Source organism: Rhipicephalus microplus, chromosome X, assembly GCF_043290135.1.
Source record: "Rhipicephalus microplus isolate Deutch F79 chromosome X, USDA_Rmic, whole genome shotgun sequence".
In the NCBI taxonomy this organism is placed as follows: Eukaryota; Metazoa; Arthropoda; class Arachnida; order Ixodida; family Ixodidae; genus Rhipicephalus; species Rhipicephalus microplus.
In genome coordinates, this window is record NC_134710.1 from 62,598,854 (window position 1) to 62,616,940 (window position 18,087).

Below are 18,087 nucleotides of genomic sequence, written 5' to 3' on the forward strand. Positions count from 1 at the left end.
CAGTGTAGTTTAGTTTAGTAAGCATCATATTCAAGGCAAATTTTAGAGGAGGTCCAGTCCCCGATACTCTTTTAGGTTATTTCACCAGAAACAACTATCTTTTTATTTATGATTGACATGCGTAGGTTTCTTCCTCGATTAAATTTAGTGCGCGCGTGCCGCGTCCAGCTGTCGAGGTGGCTACCTACTACTACTACTACGTAAGTAATGTCAGTGGCTATTATGCATGGTTTGTTTGTCTGTCTGATAGTGCAGAGACGTATCCCCAGTGTGACGTGCTATTCGACGAAAGTGTCGGCCAACAGTCCATCGACCTTCTTCAAGCTCAAAGCCGCGCGGTGGGGTTCAGATGCCATCACCATCAACAATATACCTATGCAAGACTACAGAGAAGGTGACCCGGCTGGAGGATAAACTTTGTGGCATGAGGCTTCAAAAGAAGGGAAATCGTTCTAAGATTTTAATGGCCACAGTTATGAGAGTTCTTACACGAAAGCTTTATATAAAAAATTCGGCAGGTACCAAGTGCCTAGAAATTGACGTTATGTGAAACATGCGGAGAGAAGGGACCGTGTTGCAATTTTTTTATTGAGCGACACATCATGAAGTTACGCTAAATATATGCACAAGCATTGCAGAGTTGCAGATGTTTATATAACCAGTTGTTTGCATTTGCGCAACAAAGCCAACTGGAACATGCGTATTAGCAACACCAGAAGCTGATTTGAAGTGATGATGCTCGCGAGGATACTGACCCGGAACACTGCTACATGAATCAACTTCAGCGCATGGCAACTAACCGAAATTGACGTTAACCCAACGATAAGGCTGTATCAAAGGAGCACATATGTAATGTTCGTGAAATTGGGTAGGCAGCGCTGCAAGCACTACTGACGATTTACGAAGATTAGCGTATGTTTGAAAAAAAATGACAGCATATCCACGTGGTGAATGATGGAAAGTGGGGCGAAGCATCTGTCCGTCCATTCGTTCTTGCTTCCGTCCATCCATGCGTCCGTCTGTGTGACCGTCCGTGCTTCCATCTGCCCGTCCTTGCGTGCGTCTGTTCGTGCATCCGCACGTCACTCTGTGCGTCCGTCCTTGCGTTCGCCTATGCATCCACCCCTGCGTCCGTCCATGCGCACATCCGTCCATGCAGCCATCCATGCGTGCGTCCATGCATCTGTCTGTGTGTCCGTTCGTCCATCTAGCCAACACTCCAAGTGCCACCATCTCGCTTATTTTCATCATATATTCGCATATAGAAGCACCGCCATCCAGCATACATTCCAAGGACCAAACGAGAGGTGGTACACGCACACTTTCTTACGGCTTGCGCTTCTTCTGTGCTTCCCACCTTTAACCACCTCGAGTTCATGGTATATACTAGTTCACTGTATTTATCGCACTGCGGCCCAACGCTCGCTAAACCTTTCTAAAACCAAGGAGGTTACGTCCAGCGAGTAAAACCTATAGCAACCCTTTCTTGTCAGATAGTGCTCAGTGTAGATGACAATGGCTGCTAATTAGGAATGAATGACAGAAGAATTCGTCTTTTTGTTAACGCGCACGCTGCGAATTTTTTATTGTTCAACAACGCACAGGAAAAATCTCCCACCGGCACCAACTTGCAGGTCAAAGCGTAAGACTGGTTAAGCCCAACGATTACGACGAGGAACGAATGGATGCCGCTATAAGGAGCTTCGCCCCTAATATAGTTCTGAAACCTTTAAAATTCTTTATTGTGACAAAGAATGTTTGGGCTCATTTCCAGCTGGGGCCCTGACATTCATTCTTTGCATTCGTTGGTCTATACTACCGATGGCGGGTTTTTCTTGACGCTCGTGCGTTAAAATTTCCCATGTGTGTCCACGTCATTTCTGGGTAGATACTATAGGTGTCAATCAACTGTGGTAAATACCCGCATACCAGCAGCACATACCTGCCCGTGGATATGTGCCACTGTCTCGCGGGATGTGTTGGACGACGTACGCGACAGGATTGTGACAGTATTCATGTCTTGATCAGCGCGTCCTATTTGTCGAACCATCTTACTCACCCATGCTAATTTTGGTTCACGCCAAGTTAAGAGGGTGACCACGAGAGCACCCAGATGTAAGCGGCTAGATAGATAGATAGATAGATAGATAGATAGATAGATAGATAGATAGATAGATAGATAGATAGATAGATAGATAGATAGATAGATAGATAGATAGATAGATAGATAGATAGATAGATAGATAGATAGATAGATAGATAGATAGATAGATAGATAGATAGATAGATAGATAGATAGATAGATAGATAGATAGATAGATAGATAGATAGATAGATAGATAGATAGATAGATAGATAGATAGATAGATAGATAGATAGATAGATAGATAGATAGATAGATAGATAGATAGATAGATAGATAGATAGATAGATACGCTCAATGTCACCGAAGATCGCTAAGAAATGCTTCGCATTTAATATATTCGGAGCTACATGAGCATATGATTGAGTCAGCTGTTGAGTAGAACCACACTGTGCGTCTTCTAAAGTTGATAATTTCCTCCAACCTTAGGATCCGGATGCACCAAATGGCCAAGACAACAACGGCGAAAATCACTGGTTCATACATCCGGAGGCAACACACGAAGACTATTGTCTTCCACCATCAGTAGAAAAGTATTACTTTGATTTTTAAAAAAGCTGCGAAAAAGACACTGAAGTCGTTACATCCTATGTATACGAGCACTAGCTTTGGTGCAAGAAAATGCCTGTCTCTTGACCACTCGAGCGAGGCTGGCAAACTCTTGTTTGTGAGAGTTTTTCCCTGTTATTTTTCCGGGGGGGGGGGGGGAAGGTGGTGGAGGGGGCATGTGCATTTGACTTTGAATGCTTAACTGATACTCATTTCATGATCAGTTCAAAGTAACAATAAGTGTAACTAGGCTACAAAAGTGCCTCATACAAGATTTGGACAAATTTGGTGGTCACAGTTTAAACGAGCCAATATTATGCATCACCAACTCGACAATGTTCTTTTGCATCTCTAGTTTGGTCATTGCTTTAGGCTATCAGACAGATACTTGTATAATTGTATCAGCCATCGTAAAGTATACAACTAATAGTTTCAGAGTTTTCAAAGTACGTTCTTGGCAAACTCATTATTAACCAAGAGACATGCTGTGCATTATTAACGCATATTGGAGGTGCCACATATAAGAACTAAGATCAGTGCGCATTTCCTGTTATGTGGCTATCTAAAAACTGCTGTTTTCACACTGGCTGTTTGCCGTTGTGAACGTCACCTCGCCTCCGTACAAGGAAGTTTGGTATCTTGATATTTCTGTGAATATTTTCTGCTTACAGTTTTCTGGCGCATTAACTGTAATCAGGGACCCGATATTGAAGCACGCTTTGCTCTCCACAGCAGGCAAAACGACTCTCCGAGCATTATCTCTCCGTTCGCATGGGCATGTGCACTTATAGGCTAGTGGGAGGCATATCTGAAACGTTCAGTGAGTACGAATTGATGAGAATCCATACACTGTAGCTGAAAAGAAATTGAGGTGATGGATAAAGTTAGTCACCGTAAACAGGTAATGACTGCGCATGTTGTCGAAAAAAAGGGCAATCGCATCATTACAGAATAATGAGCATTAGTGTCTGAAACAGAAATGCGCACATCGGTAAACATGATAGTTTGCTGCACCTTTATTTGTTTTAAAAAGGTGTATTCAACAAAAGTTTGATCGCAGATGTGACTGCCACTTGCTCGGAAAGTCTGTCTTGGATGGACGCGAAAAAGTTGCATTGTAAAAAATCACAGCACATCTAGAATGTGTACGATGACGAGTGGGGCGAAGCGGACGGACGGATGGACGGGCGGATGGGCGGACGGATAGACGTACGGCAAGACAGATATACAAACGCACGGACAGACAGAAAGACAGATGAATGGACGGATGGACAGACAGACAGGTGCACAAATGGACGGATGGACGCATGGACGCACTGATGGATGCTTCGCCCCACTAACCATCATTCACTCCGTGGATATGCTGTGACACATTTTTTATAGGTATGCAATGCACTGCAACTGGCTACTACAATGACACGGGACATATGACTTACGACGTAAGGGGCTTCACTTCTAAAAAACGAAAGAAGATATAAATAATGAAGCTCTCATCAGAAAACATTTGAATTACGCGTCTAAAGCGCCCAGAAGACGCCAGCTTCCGGGACAGGCACCTTCCGTTGGCTTCACAAGCGCCCACGTAGGAGAGCGGGGATGCGTCGTCTAGGTTTTTTGATGGAGGTCAGTGGGAGAAGCATTGCCACGTCATAGCGACATGTTCGCAGAAGCGCAATATATATATATATATATATATATATATATATATATATATATATATATATATTATTTTTAAGAAGGCGGGAAATTTTAACAGAACCACGCTCTCGCCGCCTCAAAAAGCCTGGTTGCCCGCTTTATCGAGCCGCCTTTGGTGTGAACCAGTTTTTAGGAGCGTTAAGAAACACACACAATATCACCTCTTATTGAGACGGATAGGCGATTGTTTGGCGAAAAGCGAACCGTGGTCACGGCCCATCTCATAATCACTACGGCACAGTGAGATTCAATCCGTCCTTTCAGAACTACGGAACTATTTTTTGTTTAGAAAAATGGTGAACGATTTAGAGTACATCGTACTCTTCTATGGGAGAGCGTGAAGCCGTCCCGATTGTAGCTGGTCTAAATCACCCAAAAAGCATTTAATGTGTTCCAAATGTACCCAGCGCCGGCAAAGCTATAGCAAAAAGCGACCTTCAAACGTTCGCCCACCTTCCACAAGCTCTGACGTGAATTTTTTTGAAAAGTACTGTTTTAATATTTAAAAGTTATTCGAGTGTGAGCTGGTTTTAATAGGGGAACCTGATCTTTTATCGGAATAGTTGCCATTTGATGGTGCGATTTTTTGTAGTTGTCTGGAAAGGCCACAATTTTTTAGCCTTGTTGAACGCCCGGGGGCCCACCTCATGGGCGCATTATCAGGTCAACGAGGCACCGCTAACTTTTCCGTGGTGCTGTTGTACGTTCTTCCAGAGGTTTACATATTTTTTATGTGTATTTCATAGCTCAACTAGCTCACAGAGTGTGCAAGCAGCCGCTCCTGTGACTACCGACTGCTCTCGCTGGCGCACGGTCGGCATGCCGTCGACTTCGGTAACTGTGAACACAACAGGCTAAGCAACAAGACGCTCTATTCTACGGCTGTCAAAGCTATATCATGGAAACTGCTGTCTCGCTGCAGTGGGTTCCAACGATTGGACAACGTGAGTTTTTGAAATATTCTGCTACTGTGCTGATGAACAGATGTCTCACAATCACCCCTTCGAAGTTTATTGCGCAAATTGCAAATACTCCATTTGGCTAATAAAACAGCATTACTTCCTCAATGTTTGTTATTTGTGTTTCTTTTCTATCTCGCATGCAGTAAACGAGACACAATTAGGGGCAATAAATTCGCGTAACAATAAAGGCACGTAGCAGGTCAGCGAATAAAGAAAATTCCATTTCGCGCCAGGCGTAATGCGCGACGTCGCTACCGCTTCTGCTTGTGACGTCATATTCTATTTTTCTATTTTCCAGTTATTTATTTATTTTTTCTGTGAGTTGTCACCTTCTAGACGGCGATGGCGTAATAGATGGCGACGGTTGACGAGTCGCCGACTAGTGGATGCATGGGCTTCCAAGAAATTTACGCTACTGGTTTACATATACATTGTAGTGACCGTGGTCGTGTTTTCTTTGCCGCTTTCGACATGCCCAAAGCAGCAAGTTGAGTTTGGTGTTAAACGGGCAGTTACAGCTTGCTTTGCGTAGATAGCACATGGACAGTTCTTTCTTTCACAACAGAGACTGTCACCACAGAAGCGTATTATCGAAATCAGCAGAAAGATGCATTTACTTCGTGCTTTTCACTATCTCATATTCTAACGAACACAAGGCGAGCATGATCGTTGCCTTGGGAGCCGCATACGGATGTCTGCTGCAGAATTCCTCCATCGGTGATCGCAAAAAGACTAATTGAAGAAGTTGTAAAGCGGGCTCAGTATTGTGTAGCTGCAGAAAACTTATATGAACACGCTCTCTAAGCGGTATCGAGTGCACAATGGTGCTTACAAATGCACCAGTAATAAAGCAACAATCAAATCTAACTTTTTCATATCTTTCGAGCAGACGTCACGTTTGTCATATGGGTACATTTGGCAGTGGCACATTCAGCTTCTTCAACGCATCAGTTTTGCTTTCTCTCTACACGTCGGTAGCTTTCCGGCGTGAATTTTTCAGTTTTATTTATTTTACTTTTTCAGCCAAATATCTGTTTATTTTTTGCGTCACGTAGTTATAAAAAATCAAGCACCAACTTTAATTTAGCCTTATTCCAAAGTGAGTTTCTGACGCAAGACATAGCTGGCCGTGCATGCTTCCATTGCGTTGCACTCTTGAAAAAAGGTAACAAAAGGTAGTAACTGCAAGCAGATAGGTGGTAACTGCAATGCTTACTACCTTTCTGGGACAGTTACTAACCTTTTGCAACCTGTTTACTACCTATGTTAATAAACAGTTAGTAGCCGGATTGAACGAGGTAGTAACTGAAGCCGTTACTAACTTCCTTGCACTTCACTACCTTTTTGCTACATGGCTAAGTACTATGTAATTTAAAATAATAAGTGATACATATTCTAATAACTTCTGAGAAAAATCCTCTCAACGTATATTCTTTAAACGCAAAAATGATGCAATATATACCCTCGGATAAAAAAAATTTATTTTAAATTACGCAACCGATTTATGTAAGCGTCATTTTTCTATTACCAGAAATAGGGAAGTACAAGTTAACGGACCATAAGCAAGTTCTGCACGCGTTGTAATTTTCATTTACATCAAACTTACTAAATTAGAAAAACCTGACATGACAAGCGGATCAAAATGAATCAGATAGTATGAATCTATCCGGATTCCCTCATTACCTCGTGCCTCCTAATAATATTGTCATTTTGGCACATAAAACCCCAGGAAGTATTATTACCTTCTAACCGCCAAAATATTAGCGTAATAAAATATTCAATTGCAGTGATACTATGTTAGTGACTTCGGTACCTTGTTTCGGCCACTGTAAATAATGCTTTCTTGTGGCACTATTATAACGAAAAGATATGGCATATAGTTTTTTATAAGTAGGGTTGATTAAATGTCTCGTGCTACGTCCCCAAACACACATAACCTGGTGGAACGGTACTTTGCTCTAGGCTCGCATTTTTTATAATTCATCATGAAACACAAGTGCTCATCTCTGCCAGACATGAGTCTTAAAGTAGGGGTTATGTATAATGCGTGAGTCGTTTACTTACTACAGTAATGTAGTGTACTTCTTACAGATAGGTAGTCTTCGCGTTAACGAGATTCCACACAATATTGCCCAAAACTGTGTATTAATGATAAAAAGTATTCATTTTAACAATGTGGAAATAATGTGGCGAAAATTCGCAGCATAGCCACGGAGTGCGACATGATGAGTCGGCGAAGCATCTTTCAGTCCGTCCGCGCTTCCGTCCGTCCCTGCTTCCGTCGATCTGTGCGTCCGTCCATCCAATCAACCATGCGTCTGTTCGTTGGTCGGTGCTTCCGTTCATCCATCCGGCCGTGCATCTGTCTGTCCATCCATCCAGTGTACACTCCCAGCACTACCATCTCGCATCTTTTCATCATATATTCATCCTCTATAAGTACCGCCATCCGTCCTACATTTCAAGGACAAAACGAGAGATGGCACGGCTGGACTAGAGGAGCGACACTCACGCACTTTCTTGCAGCCTGCGCTTCTTACAGCCAGCGCCACCTTGCACCGCCTCTATTTCCTGGTACTACGCCCCAACCCTCGCTACACCTTGCTATAACCAAAAAGATTACGTCCAGCGAGTTTAACGTGGCAACCTTTTCTGGTGAAGTAGTGCTCAAAGTGCAAACTGATACTAGTTTTGTTTACAGAGCATCAAATTCAAGGCAAGTTTTTTAGGAGATTAAGTCCCCGATACTCGTCTCTGTAAGTTATTTTACCAGAAACAACTATCTTTTTATATATGAATGACGTGCGTGGGTTACCTCCTCGATTGAAATGAGTGAACACGTGGCGCGTCCGGCCATGGGGGTGGCTTCCTACTACTACGACGCACGACTGCTACTACTACTACTACTACGACATACATCGTGGACGCACGACCCATGGCTTTAAGAGCTTCACCCGTTAAAAAGTGCCGTATCGGTTACTACATTTCTTTTTTTTAAACCTCCAAACTTTCTACCAAGAATTAGTAACGGGTAGAGTAGTAACAGTTACCAAAGCCGTTAGTCATGGGAGACGTAGTAAGAGTTACCACCCTTGCCGTTACTAACTGCACTTACTACTATACTGGTAACATATGCCACAAACCCTAATTACCTAGAAGTTATCAAATACTACCGTACTTTTATTTTCAATAGTGTGTGAGTAAAACCTATATTTTTTAAATATTCCACGTCTGCTTTGTTGAGTTTGCCGCGCTGCGGTGGTCTAATGGCTAAAGTAATCGTCTCATGACGCGAAGGTCACGGTATCGAATTCCGGCTGCGGCGGCTGCATTTGCGATGGAGGCGAAAATTCTGTAAGCCCGTGTGCTCAGATTTGCGTGCACGTTAAAGTACCCAAAGTGGTTTAAATTTCCGGAGCCTTTAACTACGGCACTCTCAAATTACACGGTGGTTTGGGGACGTTCAACCTCACATATCAACCAATCAATTCATGTTTTGTTGCTTTCGTGTTTCACCTGTGGTACGAGCAGCACTTCGACCATGCTGTCGAAAGCAATTCTTATCGATTAAGTGGATCAGTAAGTCAAAACAGGTGGGTAAGAAAAGCGACAGGAAGGAATCACTGATTAGCCGCGTAACTATCTCCGGCTTTCATATCACAATCAAGTGGATGCACTTTCTTTTCGTATGTGCGATCGGCAAAGGAATTGCTTTCAATTAGCTTCTTTGGGGGCGCTGCTTTGCGATGCGGCTGGAAGCGCTGTCACATGGTACTTTTCATATTTGGCGGGGATTGTTTATCATTCAGAAAAACTGAGTACGTCATTCGTACGTCGTCGAAAATAGCGCTGTGCGATTACCCACGTGGTTAACTATACCACTGCCTCATCAATGTTTTGATTGCAACCGCAGTTTTGGAATTAGATATTTCATTACTTGACCTGATATATCTAATTAACAATTATAACAAAAATTTATCGAATAGTTCACTGTACTAGTAATAATATTCATTAGTTATTTTTTGAGTAACCCTTACGGTTTTTTTTTTTTCAATTGTGCTGCGAGTTAACGGGGACACGCTGTATAGGTATACGTATACATATAACGGTGAATGGCATCGGCGGCGGCGGCGGCGACGGCAAAAAAAAAAAAACCAGCTGAGACTGTCCATATCATTGCAATCGCGATAAAACGAAATTCACTCGAAATTTGTTGGAAGTGTTTAGCGCATACCACGCTTCTCCGAAGAATTACGAAGGATGGTATAGTGATGATATGTGGGGTTTACAGTCCCAAAACCACCCTACGATTGATTACAAGAGACGCCGTAGTGGAGAGCTCTGGAAATTTTGACCACCTGGGGCTCTTTAACGTGCACCCGAATCTGAGCACACGGGTCTACAGCATTTCCGCCTCCATCGAAATTGCCCCAAATACGCTACGGTGAAGGCCTACCTATTACACAATGATTAATGACGTAGTGAATGCCCTACAGGTGTGCTTGCAGCAGCTACCCAAAGAGTGTTAAAAAAGGCCCTTAAAGGTCACTTTTCTAGCTTTCGCTGTGACTGTGCGGCGCTTTGAGCGCAGGTCTGCGTGGAACGCACATCACTCTTACAGCGAAAGCTCACAGAGCGGCCTTTCAGAGCTCTTTCTTAATGCTCTTTGGGTAACTGCTACAAGCACAGTTTCTAGGTACCCACTACGTCATGAATAATCATAATATCTGTATAGTAGGCTGGCATTCACTGAGCGACGTAACTAAAAGGGGGCACGAGGCTACAAGGGCCCAGCGTGCCGCTTGGGAGGGGGCGCTGTGCCAAGTCCACACCACATGCACTTGCGAATTTCTTGAGAACCCAAATAGGGCGCTCGCGCCCTGTGGGAAGGTCGCTCACACAGGTTCAAAACAAGAGGGGGTGTAAAATCTGAAGACTTCTGTCATATAAAACGGGGTTCAAAGGATGATTACGTCTGGATATGAAGAGCAGAGCGTCTCGACGCTGCCGTTTATTGTGGTGTAGATCTAACAACCACCCCGTGCCACACGCTTCTCCTCGTCCTTCTCTTCCTCTAGTGCGCGCTATGCCCACTGTTATTAACACTCCCAGCCCACGAATTGCTGCGGGCGCATTTCTCGGGCACACAAATGTTGAATAGGCCACGTTACAATTTTGCCATCTGCTAGCTTTTGGCGGCATGCACAAACAATGCTGTCGTTTCCAGTAATGTTCTTCAGAACGCGTGCGAGCATCCAACACAACTTGGGCAGAGCATCATCGCGCACTATCGCTATATTCCCTTCCGCAATACTAGTAGTGCCCACCACTGGCCTATTACGAGCGCTGCTAAGGAGTAATAAATATTTCTCATACCAGCGATTCCAGAACTATTTCTGTAGCTTTTGTCGCTGTATTCAAGTTTTAAGAAGCTCTGTATGGAAGCTGGGCACCCCGTCTGCAGTTTGCAAGCTGGGAAGCGCCGTCAATCGCTTGTTATGTAAGAATTTGGCAGGTGTTAAGACTACTGGTTCCTCTGGTGCAGAATACGAGTACGTCCGTGGCCTACTATTTATGATCGCTTCAGTTTCTGCTACGACCATGCTCATTTGATCCTAATCTAGAAGAGACCTTCCTAAAGCTTTTCTCAAGTTGTCTTTCACTGACCTCACCATACGCTTCCAAAATCCGCCCCACCAAGGAGCACGGTCAGCAGAGACTTTCCACGTGATGCTATGAGCAGACAGATAATCGCTGACATCACTTCTACTAGTAGTCTCATAAACAGCGCAAAGTTCGCGAGACGCGCTTTTAAAGCACAAAGTATTGACAGAGTCAATCATTGAAGGGAATCCATGTTGTGCACTGAAACGCCGAAAGGCTTCCAAGAAACTGTCTGCTGTTGAGCCTAAAATAAGCTATGGATGAACAGCGCGTATTACCGCGCAAGTGAATAGCACGATGTATGATATCTGTGTTGGCTAACTCTTCAAGTACATTGTTCTAATAAAATCAACACCAATAATGTCAAACGGTTTGGACACATTCACTCGGTCAGCAGGTAGCACTGCCATAGGAGCTGTCGCAGGCTTCACCCTTAATCGCGCGCACCAGGTACACCACCCGATCCCTCTTTTCACACACTGCTTCGCCTTCGTCACCCAGAAGCGCTCTCGGAGTTCCACGATGGTTGTTGCGACTCCTGCATGCAGAAGCCTCTGGTGTAAGCCGTTGTCAATGAGTTCAGTGGCGATGTGGTGATCGGGAAGCAGAATCGGGTGTTTGATGCCCCCGTGGCACACGACATTCCGAAGCCTTGTTTCAATTCTCAGAAATCCATCCTCTTTTGCAAGAAAGGGGTGCAAATACCGAGTTGTCGACGCCTTGGGTAGATCTTGCTCAGTCTGGAGGGCTGCTATTTCACGGCCGAATCGTTGCTTTTGAATAATGGACAGCCAATACCTTTCAGAGGCGACAAGTTTCTCCGTCGTCAGGTGTCCTTGAGGGGTTGGCCGGTCAAGGCAGGCTGCGATGAACCTCAGTATCCAAGCCATGACGCGTAGCACTCGCAACCAGGAATTATAATTTGATAGGTCAAAAACAGCGTTCACCGATGTCGAGGATGAAGAGAGCGTAATGATGTCTACTTCGGATTCCCTTTTAGATCATCTTGAAGAGCATTCAGATAAGTATTCGTGTGTTTAGGCCATTCTGCTAAACCAGTTTGGTTGGCCATTCTGGCCAACCAAACTGGTCCTCTCTACCAAATCTTCTTGTCAATTACATTTTTCACCGATGTGCCCCGGGAAACTAGGTCTGCTGGGTTCTCCTTTCCTGAAAAACAGTTCGGTTGGGATGAGTCGGAGAAATCTTGGATTTCTGTGACTCTGTTTTTTACAAAATGCTGCCACCTTATAGGGATGCCTCGGATCCAACCCAAAGGCACTGTTGAATCGGTCCAAAACAGCGTTTAGAAGAAGTGATTTTCATTGCCTAAGTTATGAACTTTGCTAGTCGGGCACCCAATAAAGCTCCAAGAATCTCGAGCCGCGGAAGTGAAAGCTGCTTTATGGAAGCAACTTAGCCCTTTGCCATGAGTACCTGATCTAGTGGACCATCGCGGTTGTGCCGCAGGTAAGCAACAGCCTGTAAGCGGCTTTGCTTGCGTCCGTGAATACATGAAGCTCATAATCGAAATAACTGATAGACAAACAAAACCTGGGCACTGAAAGACTCTTGATGTCACGAACTTCTCTGCATTACATATCCCATTCTTGGGCAAGTTGAATTGGAATTTCACAATCCCAAACAAGTTGTATTTGCCAAATGCGTTGAAAAAGTATTTTTGCGCGTATTAAAAATGGTGCTGCCAGGCCAAGAGGGTCGAACAAGCGAGCGGAAGTCTGTAAGAGGAATCATTTCGTAGGCTTATTTCCTTTTAGACATTCAAGAACAGGATCGACGTTCAAGCTTAGCCTCTATGACGTGGTGTTCCACAGTATTGTCAGTATCTTCGCATGGTCCGGCTGTTATACGCAGTTTTCTGGGTCAGTGCAGTTATAGTGGCCCCTTCTGTAACTTCATTCCAGCTTTCGCGATGATTTCTATAGCTTGGTCGTATAGCTCACAGGCGTCCGATGTGGTAGGAACACTGGTGACCATATCATCTACGTAAAAGCAACGCACCAACTTCTCAGCTGTCCGGCGATTCTTTCCAGATACGCTCTGCAGGTGATACTGCAATGTCGTACTCAGTCAGAAAGGGCTTGCCGTAGTGCCAAAAGGCACGCGAGTCATGCGGTATTCGCAAACGCGATTAATGTCGCACTCCTGTTGGCGTTCTTTCAAACCACAGGACTCTCACAGCCTCCCTGTTACTCGGCTTAATTCCAATCTGCAGAAACGCTTTCTTCACGTCCGCCGCGACACCGAATTGATGCTGACAAGAACGCAGCAGCATCTTCGACATATCGTTTCTCAGGTTCGTGCCTTTTTTCAAGTCGTCACTCAATGAAGTCATTCCTGAAGCATGGAACGAGGCATCGAAGACAACCCGGAGTTTCGTTGGGGTGGACGATTCTCTAATTACTTCCCGATGAGGCAAGTATTTAGTGGTGGTCGCATCCTCGATAACGGGAACTGGCTCAGCATGACCATCAGGGAGGTACTGTCTCACTGCTGCATCGTAGTGAAGCAGTACTTCGTTGCTCTGAGACAACCGGTGAAGTAAGCAGCGAAATCGCTTCATTGCTACCACATGATTATCGTGCAGGTCTGATTGCCTGTCTTTCCAAGGCAGACAGACTTCGCACCTTTCGTCTCACAGCTGAATAGTTTCATTAAAAGCTTTCAGCACCTTCTTATCGTGGGAGAATGGTTCATCCGCATCTGTGTTACCGAAGCTTTCGAGCTGCCAGAACTTTCGTAGTTCTGAGCCTATGAGTTCCTACATCAGGGCCTTGCTCATGCGACAACTTCCCGTAGTACATATACGTTTGCGTTTGTTAGTGAAAGAATGGTTGCATCTTTAAGGTTAATTGTACTGCCAACCCAGTGCAGTCTGAATAGAAAGAAGACTTTTGCGATCTTTATGCCAAGTGACTTCGTTCCCAAGAATCTTTCCAAATTGGTCTGAGCCAATTAATATGATGCCTTCTTCCTGGGTAATATGCGGAAAGCAAAGTGCACCAGATAATTGTTGACGACGATTTCGAAACTCTGATGAATTCGTGGTCTTCGGGTACTTCAGCAACCACTTCACAGATGTGCTCAAATTCTATTGCTTCCATGACATGCTGAATATTATCGTACTGGCTTTGTAAAGTTACTTCGACTTGTCTCTGACGCACACTGTGACCATGTTTGCTTCCAAACACGCTGACGGTAATGTCAATTTTTTCAAAAACCTTCAGGTTCAATTTCCTGGAAACGTCTTCATGAATGAAAGAGCGCTGCATACCATTATCCATGATGGCTTTTATATAGCAGCTGCCCTTCGCCCCTTTCATCCATCCTCTGAAGGTATGCAATAGTATTGCATCAAGCCTCCTATTGCTATCTGACACAGCGTACATGGATGTACTTCTCGTAGCGTGTTGTGGTGACGTCATTATTTGAACAGCTTTACTAGCTTGTCTAGAACACATTGAAGAAGCGTGTCTTCCATATCAATGTGAGCATCTCACCTTCCGTGTAGAGTCTCTGGCTCGGTGTCGTTTTGGGGTAGACATCTGAAGCAGCAGCCGGTCGTCAACAGAAGACGACTTTTCTCCGAGTCAGGAAGCGATGCATCACAGTAGAACGTTGGGTGTGATTTATGGTAAAAAAAGGCACGCCTTCTTTGTAACGGCACTGTTGAGGATTGTCGCTGATGCCAATCACTGATTCTTGCGGCTGCCGGAGGTCTGCAGTTCATTGCTGTTTGACATTTATAGTTGGTAGGTAGTCTGCTGCCTGCACTCGATTTCGATGCTGATGTACTTGAGCAGTTGTCGAAGTTCTTCTTCCGAGCTCGGTGGTTCGTTCGCACTTGACGCTTCAGATCGCCGTCGTCGATGATATTCCACCATAATGTCTTGTGAAATCGCTTTCATTAGTACCTCGCACAACATGGCAGGGCAGCAGGATTCTGAGACACCGAGGCCTTTAAGTCTTCTTATGTTGATTTGAACAAAGTCATAAAGGCTTCTCAGGACACTAGGGTTCGCCGACGTATTGACGGGACGTAGAGTTCGAAGATTTCCGAGGTGCCTCTGCTCAATCATGCGCGCGTCTCCGAACAACTCCTTCGGTATAGAAATGGCGTTCTCATAATTGTTCTCGGTCAACAATACGCCTACAATAGCCTTTGCCGCAGTGCCGTCAAGAACAGATCGGAGGTAGTTAAACCGATCGACGTCATTAAGACGTGGGTTCTCGTGTACGGGGTGTTGAAAGAGGTCCCAAAATGGTAGCCATTTTGTGGTGGACCCGTCGAATCTCCTTAGGTCTAGTTGAGGAAGCCTTGCTCTTGTGCGGGTGGAAATATCTGACGGGGCTGCTTGACGCGGCAGAGAAGAGTCCGTCGGCAACTCACCGTTGGAGCAGGCTGGTACTGATGATCGGACAGCCCGCTCCTGGATGAATTGTTTAAGAATACAAATGCTTCTGCAGTTCGGTACTCGTACTCTAGCACCGAGTCCATGTCCGCCAGCACTTTGTCATTCGTCATGTGGCGTGCAGTACTTCGTTAGCCTTGGCGAGCTCGTCGGTGTTCTTCTCCAGACACTGAATAATGATGCGAAGCCCCGCCAAGTGGAATTCGTTGGAGGCTAGAGGCTCATCAGTGGCATTGATGATCTTGGTGCTGTGTCACCGTCTAGCTGCTCTCGTGTTTCGCAGGCGTCCCATGGTCCTCCTTGAAACCGGGTCGAGTTTCCGAACCAATGTAAAATTCAAAGATTTCTTTCGTAGAAAGCTAGGTTGATTGATTGATTGATTGATTGATATGTGTGGTTTAACGTCCCAAAACCACCATATAATTATGAGAGACGCCTTAGTGAAGGGTTCCGGAAATTTCTACCACCTGAGGTTCTTTAACCTGCACCAAAATCTGAGCACACAGGCCTACAACATTTCCGCCCCCATCGGAAATGCAGCTACCGCAGCCGGGATATGATCCCGCGACCTGCGGGTCAGTAGCCGAGTACCTTAGCCACTAGACCACCGTGGTGGGGCCGTAGAAAACCTGGTTCAAAGGACAAATACGCCTGGAGATGAAGAGCAAAGTGTCTCGACGCTGCCGTTTATTGTGGTGTAGATCTGAGAACTACCGCACGTGCCACACGATATTCCTCGTCCTTCTCTTCCTCTAGTGCAGGCTATGTCCACTGTTGTTAAAGGGGGTATGCCCCATGGTGTTTCAACACCCAATTCCTTACCTTCTCCCCAAGTACCACCAGTGAGGCTAGAGGCTCATGTGTGGTGTACGGGTTGTGCACTAACAGAACATAACTTTCTGGGAGCACGTGGCTTCTGAGAACTTGTGGCTCATATGAGAAAGAGGCATGTTACTATATTACGTAGTCAAGCCCATGAAAAGCAATAAACACTATCCAAGCTCTTGTTGTTTCTAGATGCCAATGCACATGAGCTGGTTGTGGAACGAGGCTGATTGAAAAGGTAAACTCAGAGAAAAAACGCGCCCAGGCTGCTGCTACTCTCCAAAAATGTTTACACCTTAAAGGGTGTAAAACAAGAGTACAGATTAAAAGCACCTATATGAACACCCTTTTTACACTTTTTAAATTTTGTGGTGTTTGTGAATGAAACTTTCTCGAAACACCCCATTTACACCCTTATATTTGGGGTGTTATGAACAAGGCTACAAATTATTGATTGATATGTGGGGTTTAACGTGCCAAAACTACGATATGATTATGAAAGACGCTATAGTGGAGGGCTCCGGAATTTTTTGGTCATCCATATGGGTGCAATGCCGGCTCTCATCTCATATGACAGGTAGATTTGGCCCACATTCCCTTAATATCTTTGCTAGGTGCACCTACGCGACAATTCATTTCTGGATATAATATTCGCATCAATGCATGCGTAAGTTCTTTATTAGTGAGGAAAACACACGTGCTTGTGATAAAACGAACTTCGCACACTCTGGATCCAACGTTCGGTATCCAAAAGCTACTTGTCGCTGCGGCTCTCTTCGCAGCTGCAGCCCACCTCATTTTTTTCTTTCTTCGTTTGATGGGAATCGCTACATGCGTTTGCCTTTCACGCTCGGGTTGGAGCAGGCAATGGAGGAACAACCGACAATGGTTTAGCAGGACAAAGATAAACGGGCGAGCGTGCGCGCAAATCCTGAATAATCTGAGGCTTACGGCGGAGCGGTTCGCCATCGTCTCTTCTCATTGAACTGGAATCCGGCCGCAAACGGTGTATCCCACAGTTCCTCGCCCTTTTACTGGTCACCTATTAGGCGCTGCTGGCTGCTACGACTCTCAACGTTGCGCACCTGCCACCCCACAAGTGGCGCTACGCGCGCCAGGCGCCTCCTATAGCTCCCACGCGGAGTGAATAGGGCTTTTAACGTGTGAGCACGGTTCATGGGCAGAGTGTGGTTCATATACCACCGATCACATCGAGAGTACAGTCAGTACAGGTAATTTTTTATGCCCTTGCTTCTTCACTATGAGACTTGCTCATTTATGCCTCAATTTTTTGGCAAGGATATTTTGTGTGAAAAAAATTGGCAGATCACACATGCAATAGGAATCGATGATATCCGAAGCATAAATGAGGAAGGTTGGAATGTCACTGTAAATGAGCACAACGTTACTAGGTAGACGTAAACTATGCCGTTCGTGACTTCCATGTCATGATGACCATGTTTCTGCATGACATTCGTGTTCTTCATTCATTCACGTCACGTAATACCAAATTTGCTATATACGAAGCTAGCGAAACGGCCGCGAGCACGATATGAGTGTAGCATGTAGTAATATTTTACACGACACGCATTTCTTGATTATCCTGTTTGGACGTGTCATTTACCTTCGTTCGGTATACGTGAAGCTAGCGAAACGGCCGTTAACGCATCATGACCGTGGTTTGTAGCCATGTTCTTACATGACACGCATGTAATGAATATTATGTTTCCACTAGTCATATACCTTCGTCATCCACTCACGTCCCGTAACGCTTGGTTTGGTATATGTGAAGCTGGCGAAATGACCGCGAGTG

General features: G+C 44.9%; 1 protein-coding gene across 1 annotated transcript; it reads right to left on the reverse strand.

Annotated features, from left to right (window-relative positions):
• Nucleotides 1-11,333: 11,333 nt before the first annotated feature.
• On the reverse strand, nt 11,334-11,906 carry LOC119176708 (uncharacterized). Its single transcript, XM_037428067.2, has one exon. It carries the CDS (start codon nt 11,904-11,906, stop codon nt 11,334-11,336), a length of 573 nt encoding a protein of 190 aa, XP_037283964.2.
• Nucleotides 11,907-18,087: the final 6,181 nt, after the last annotated feature.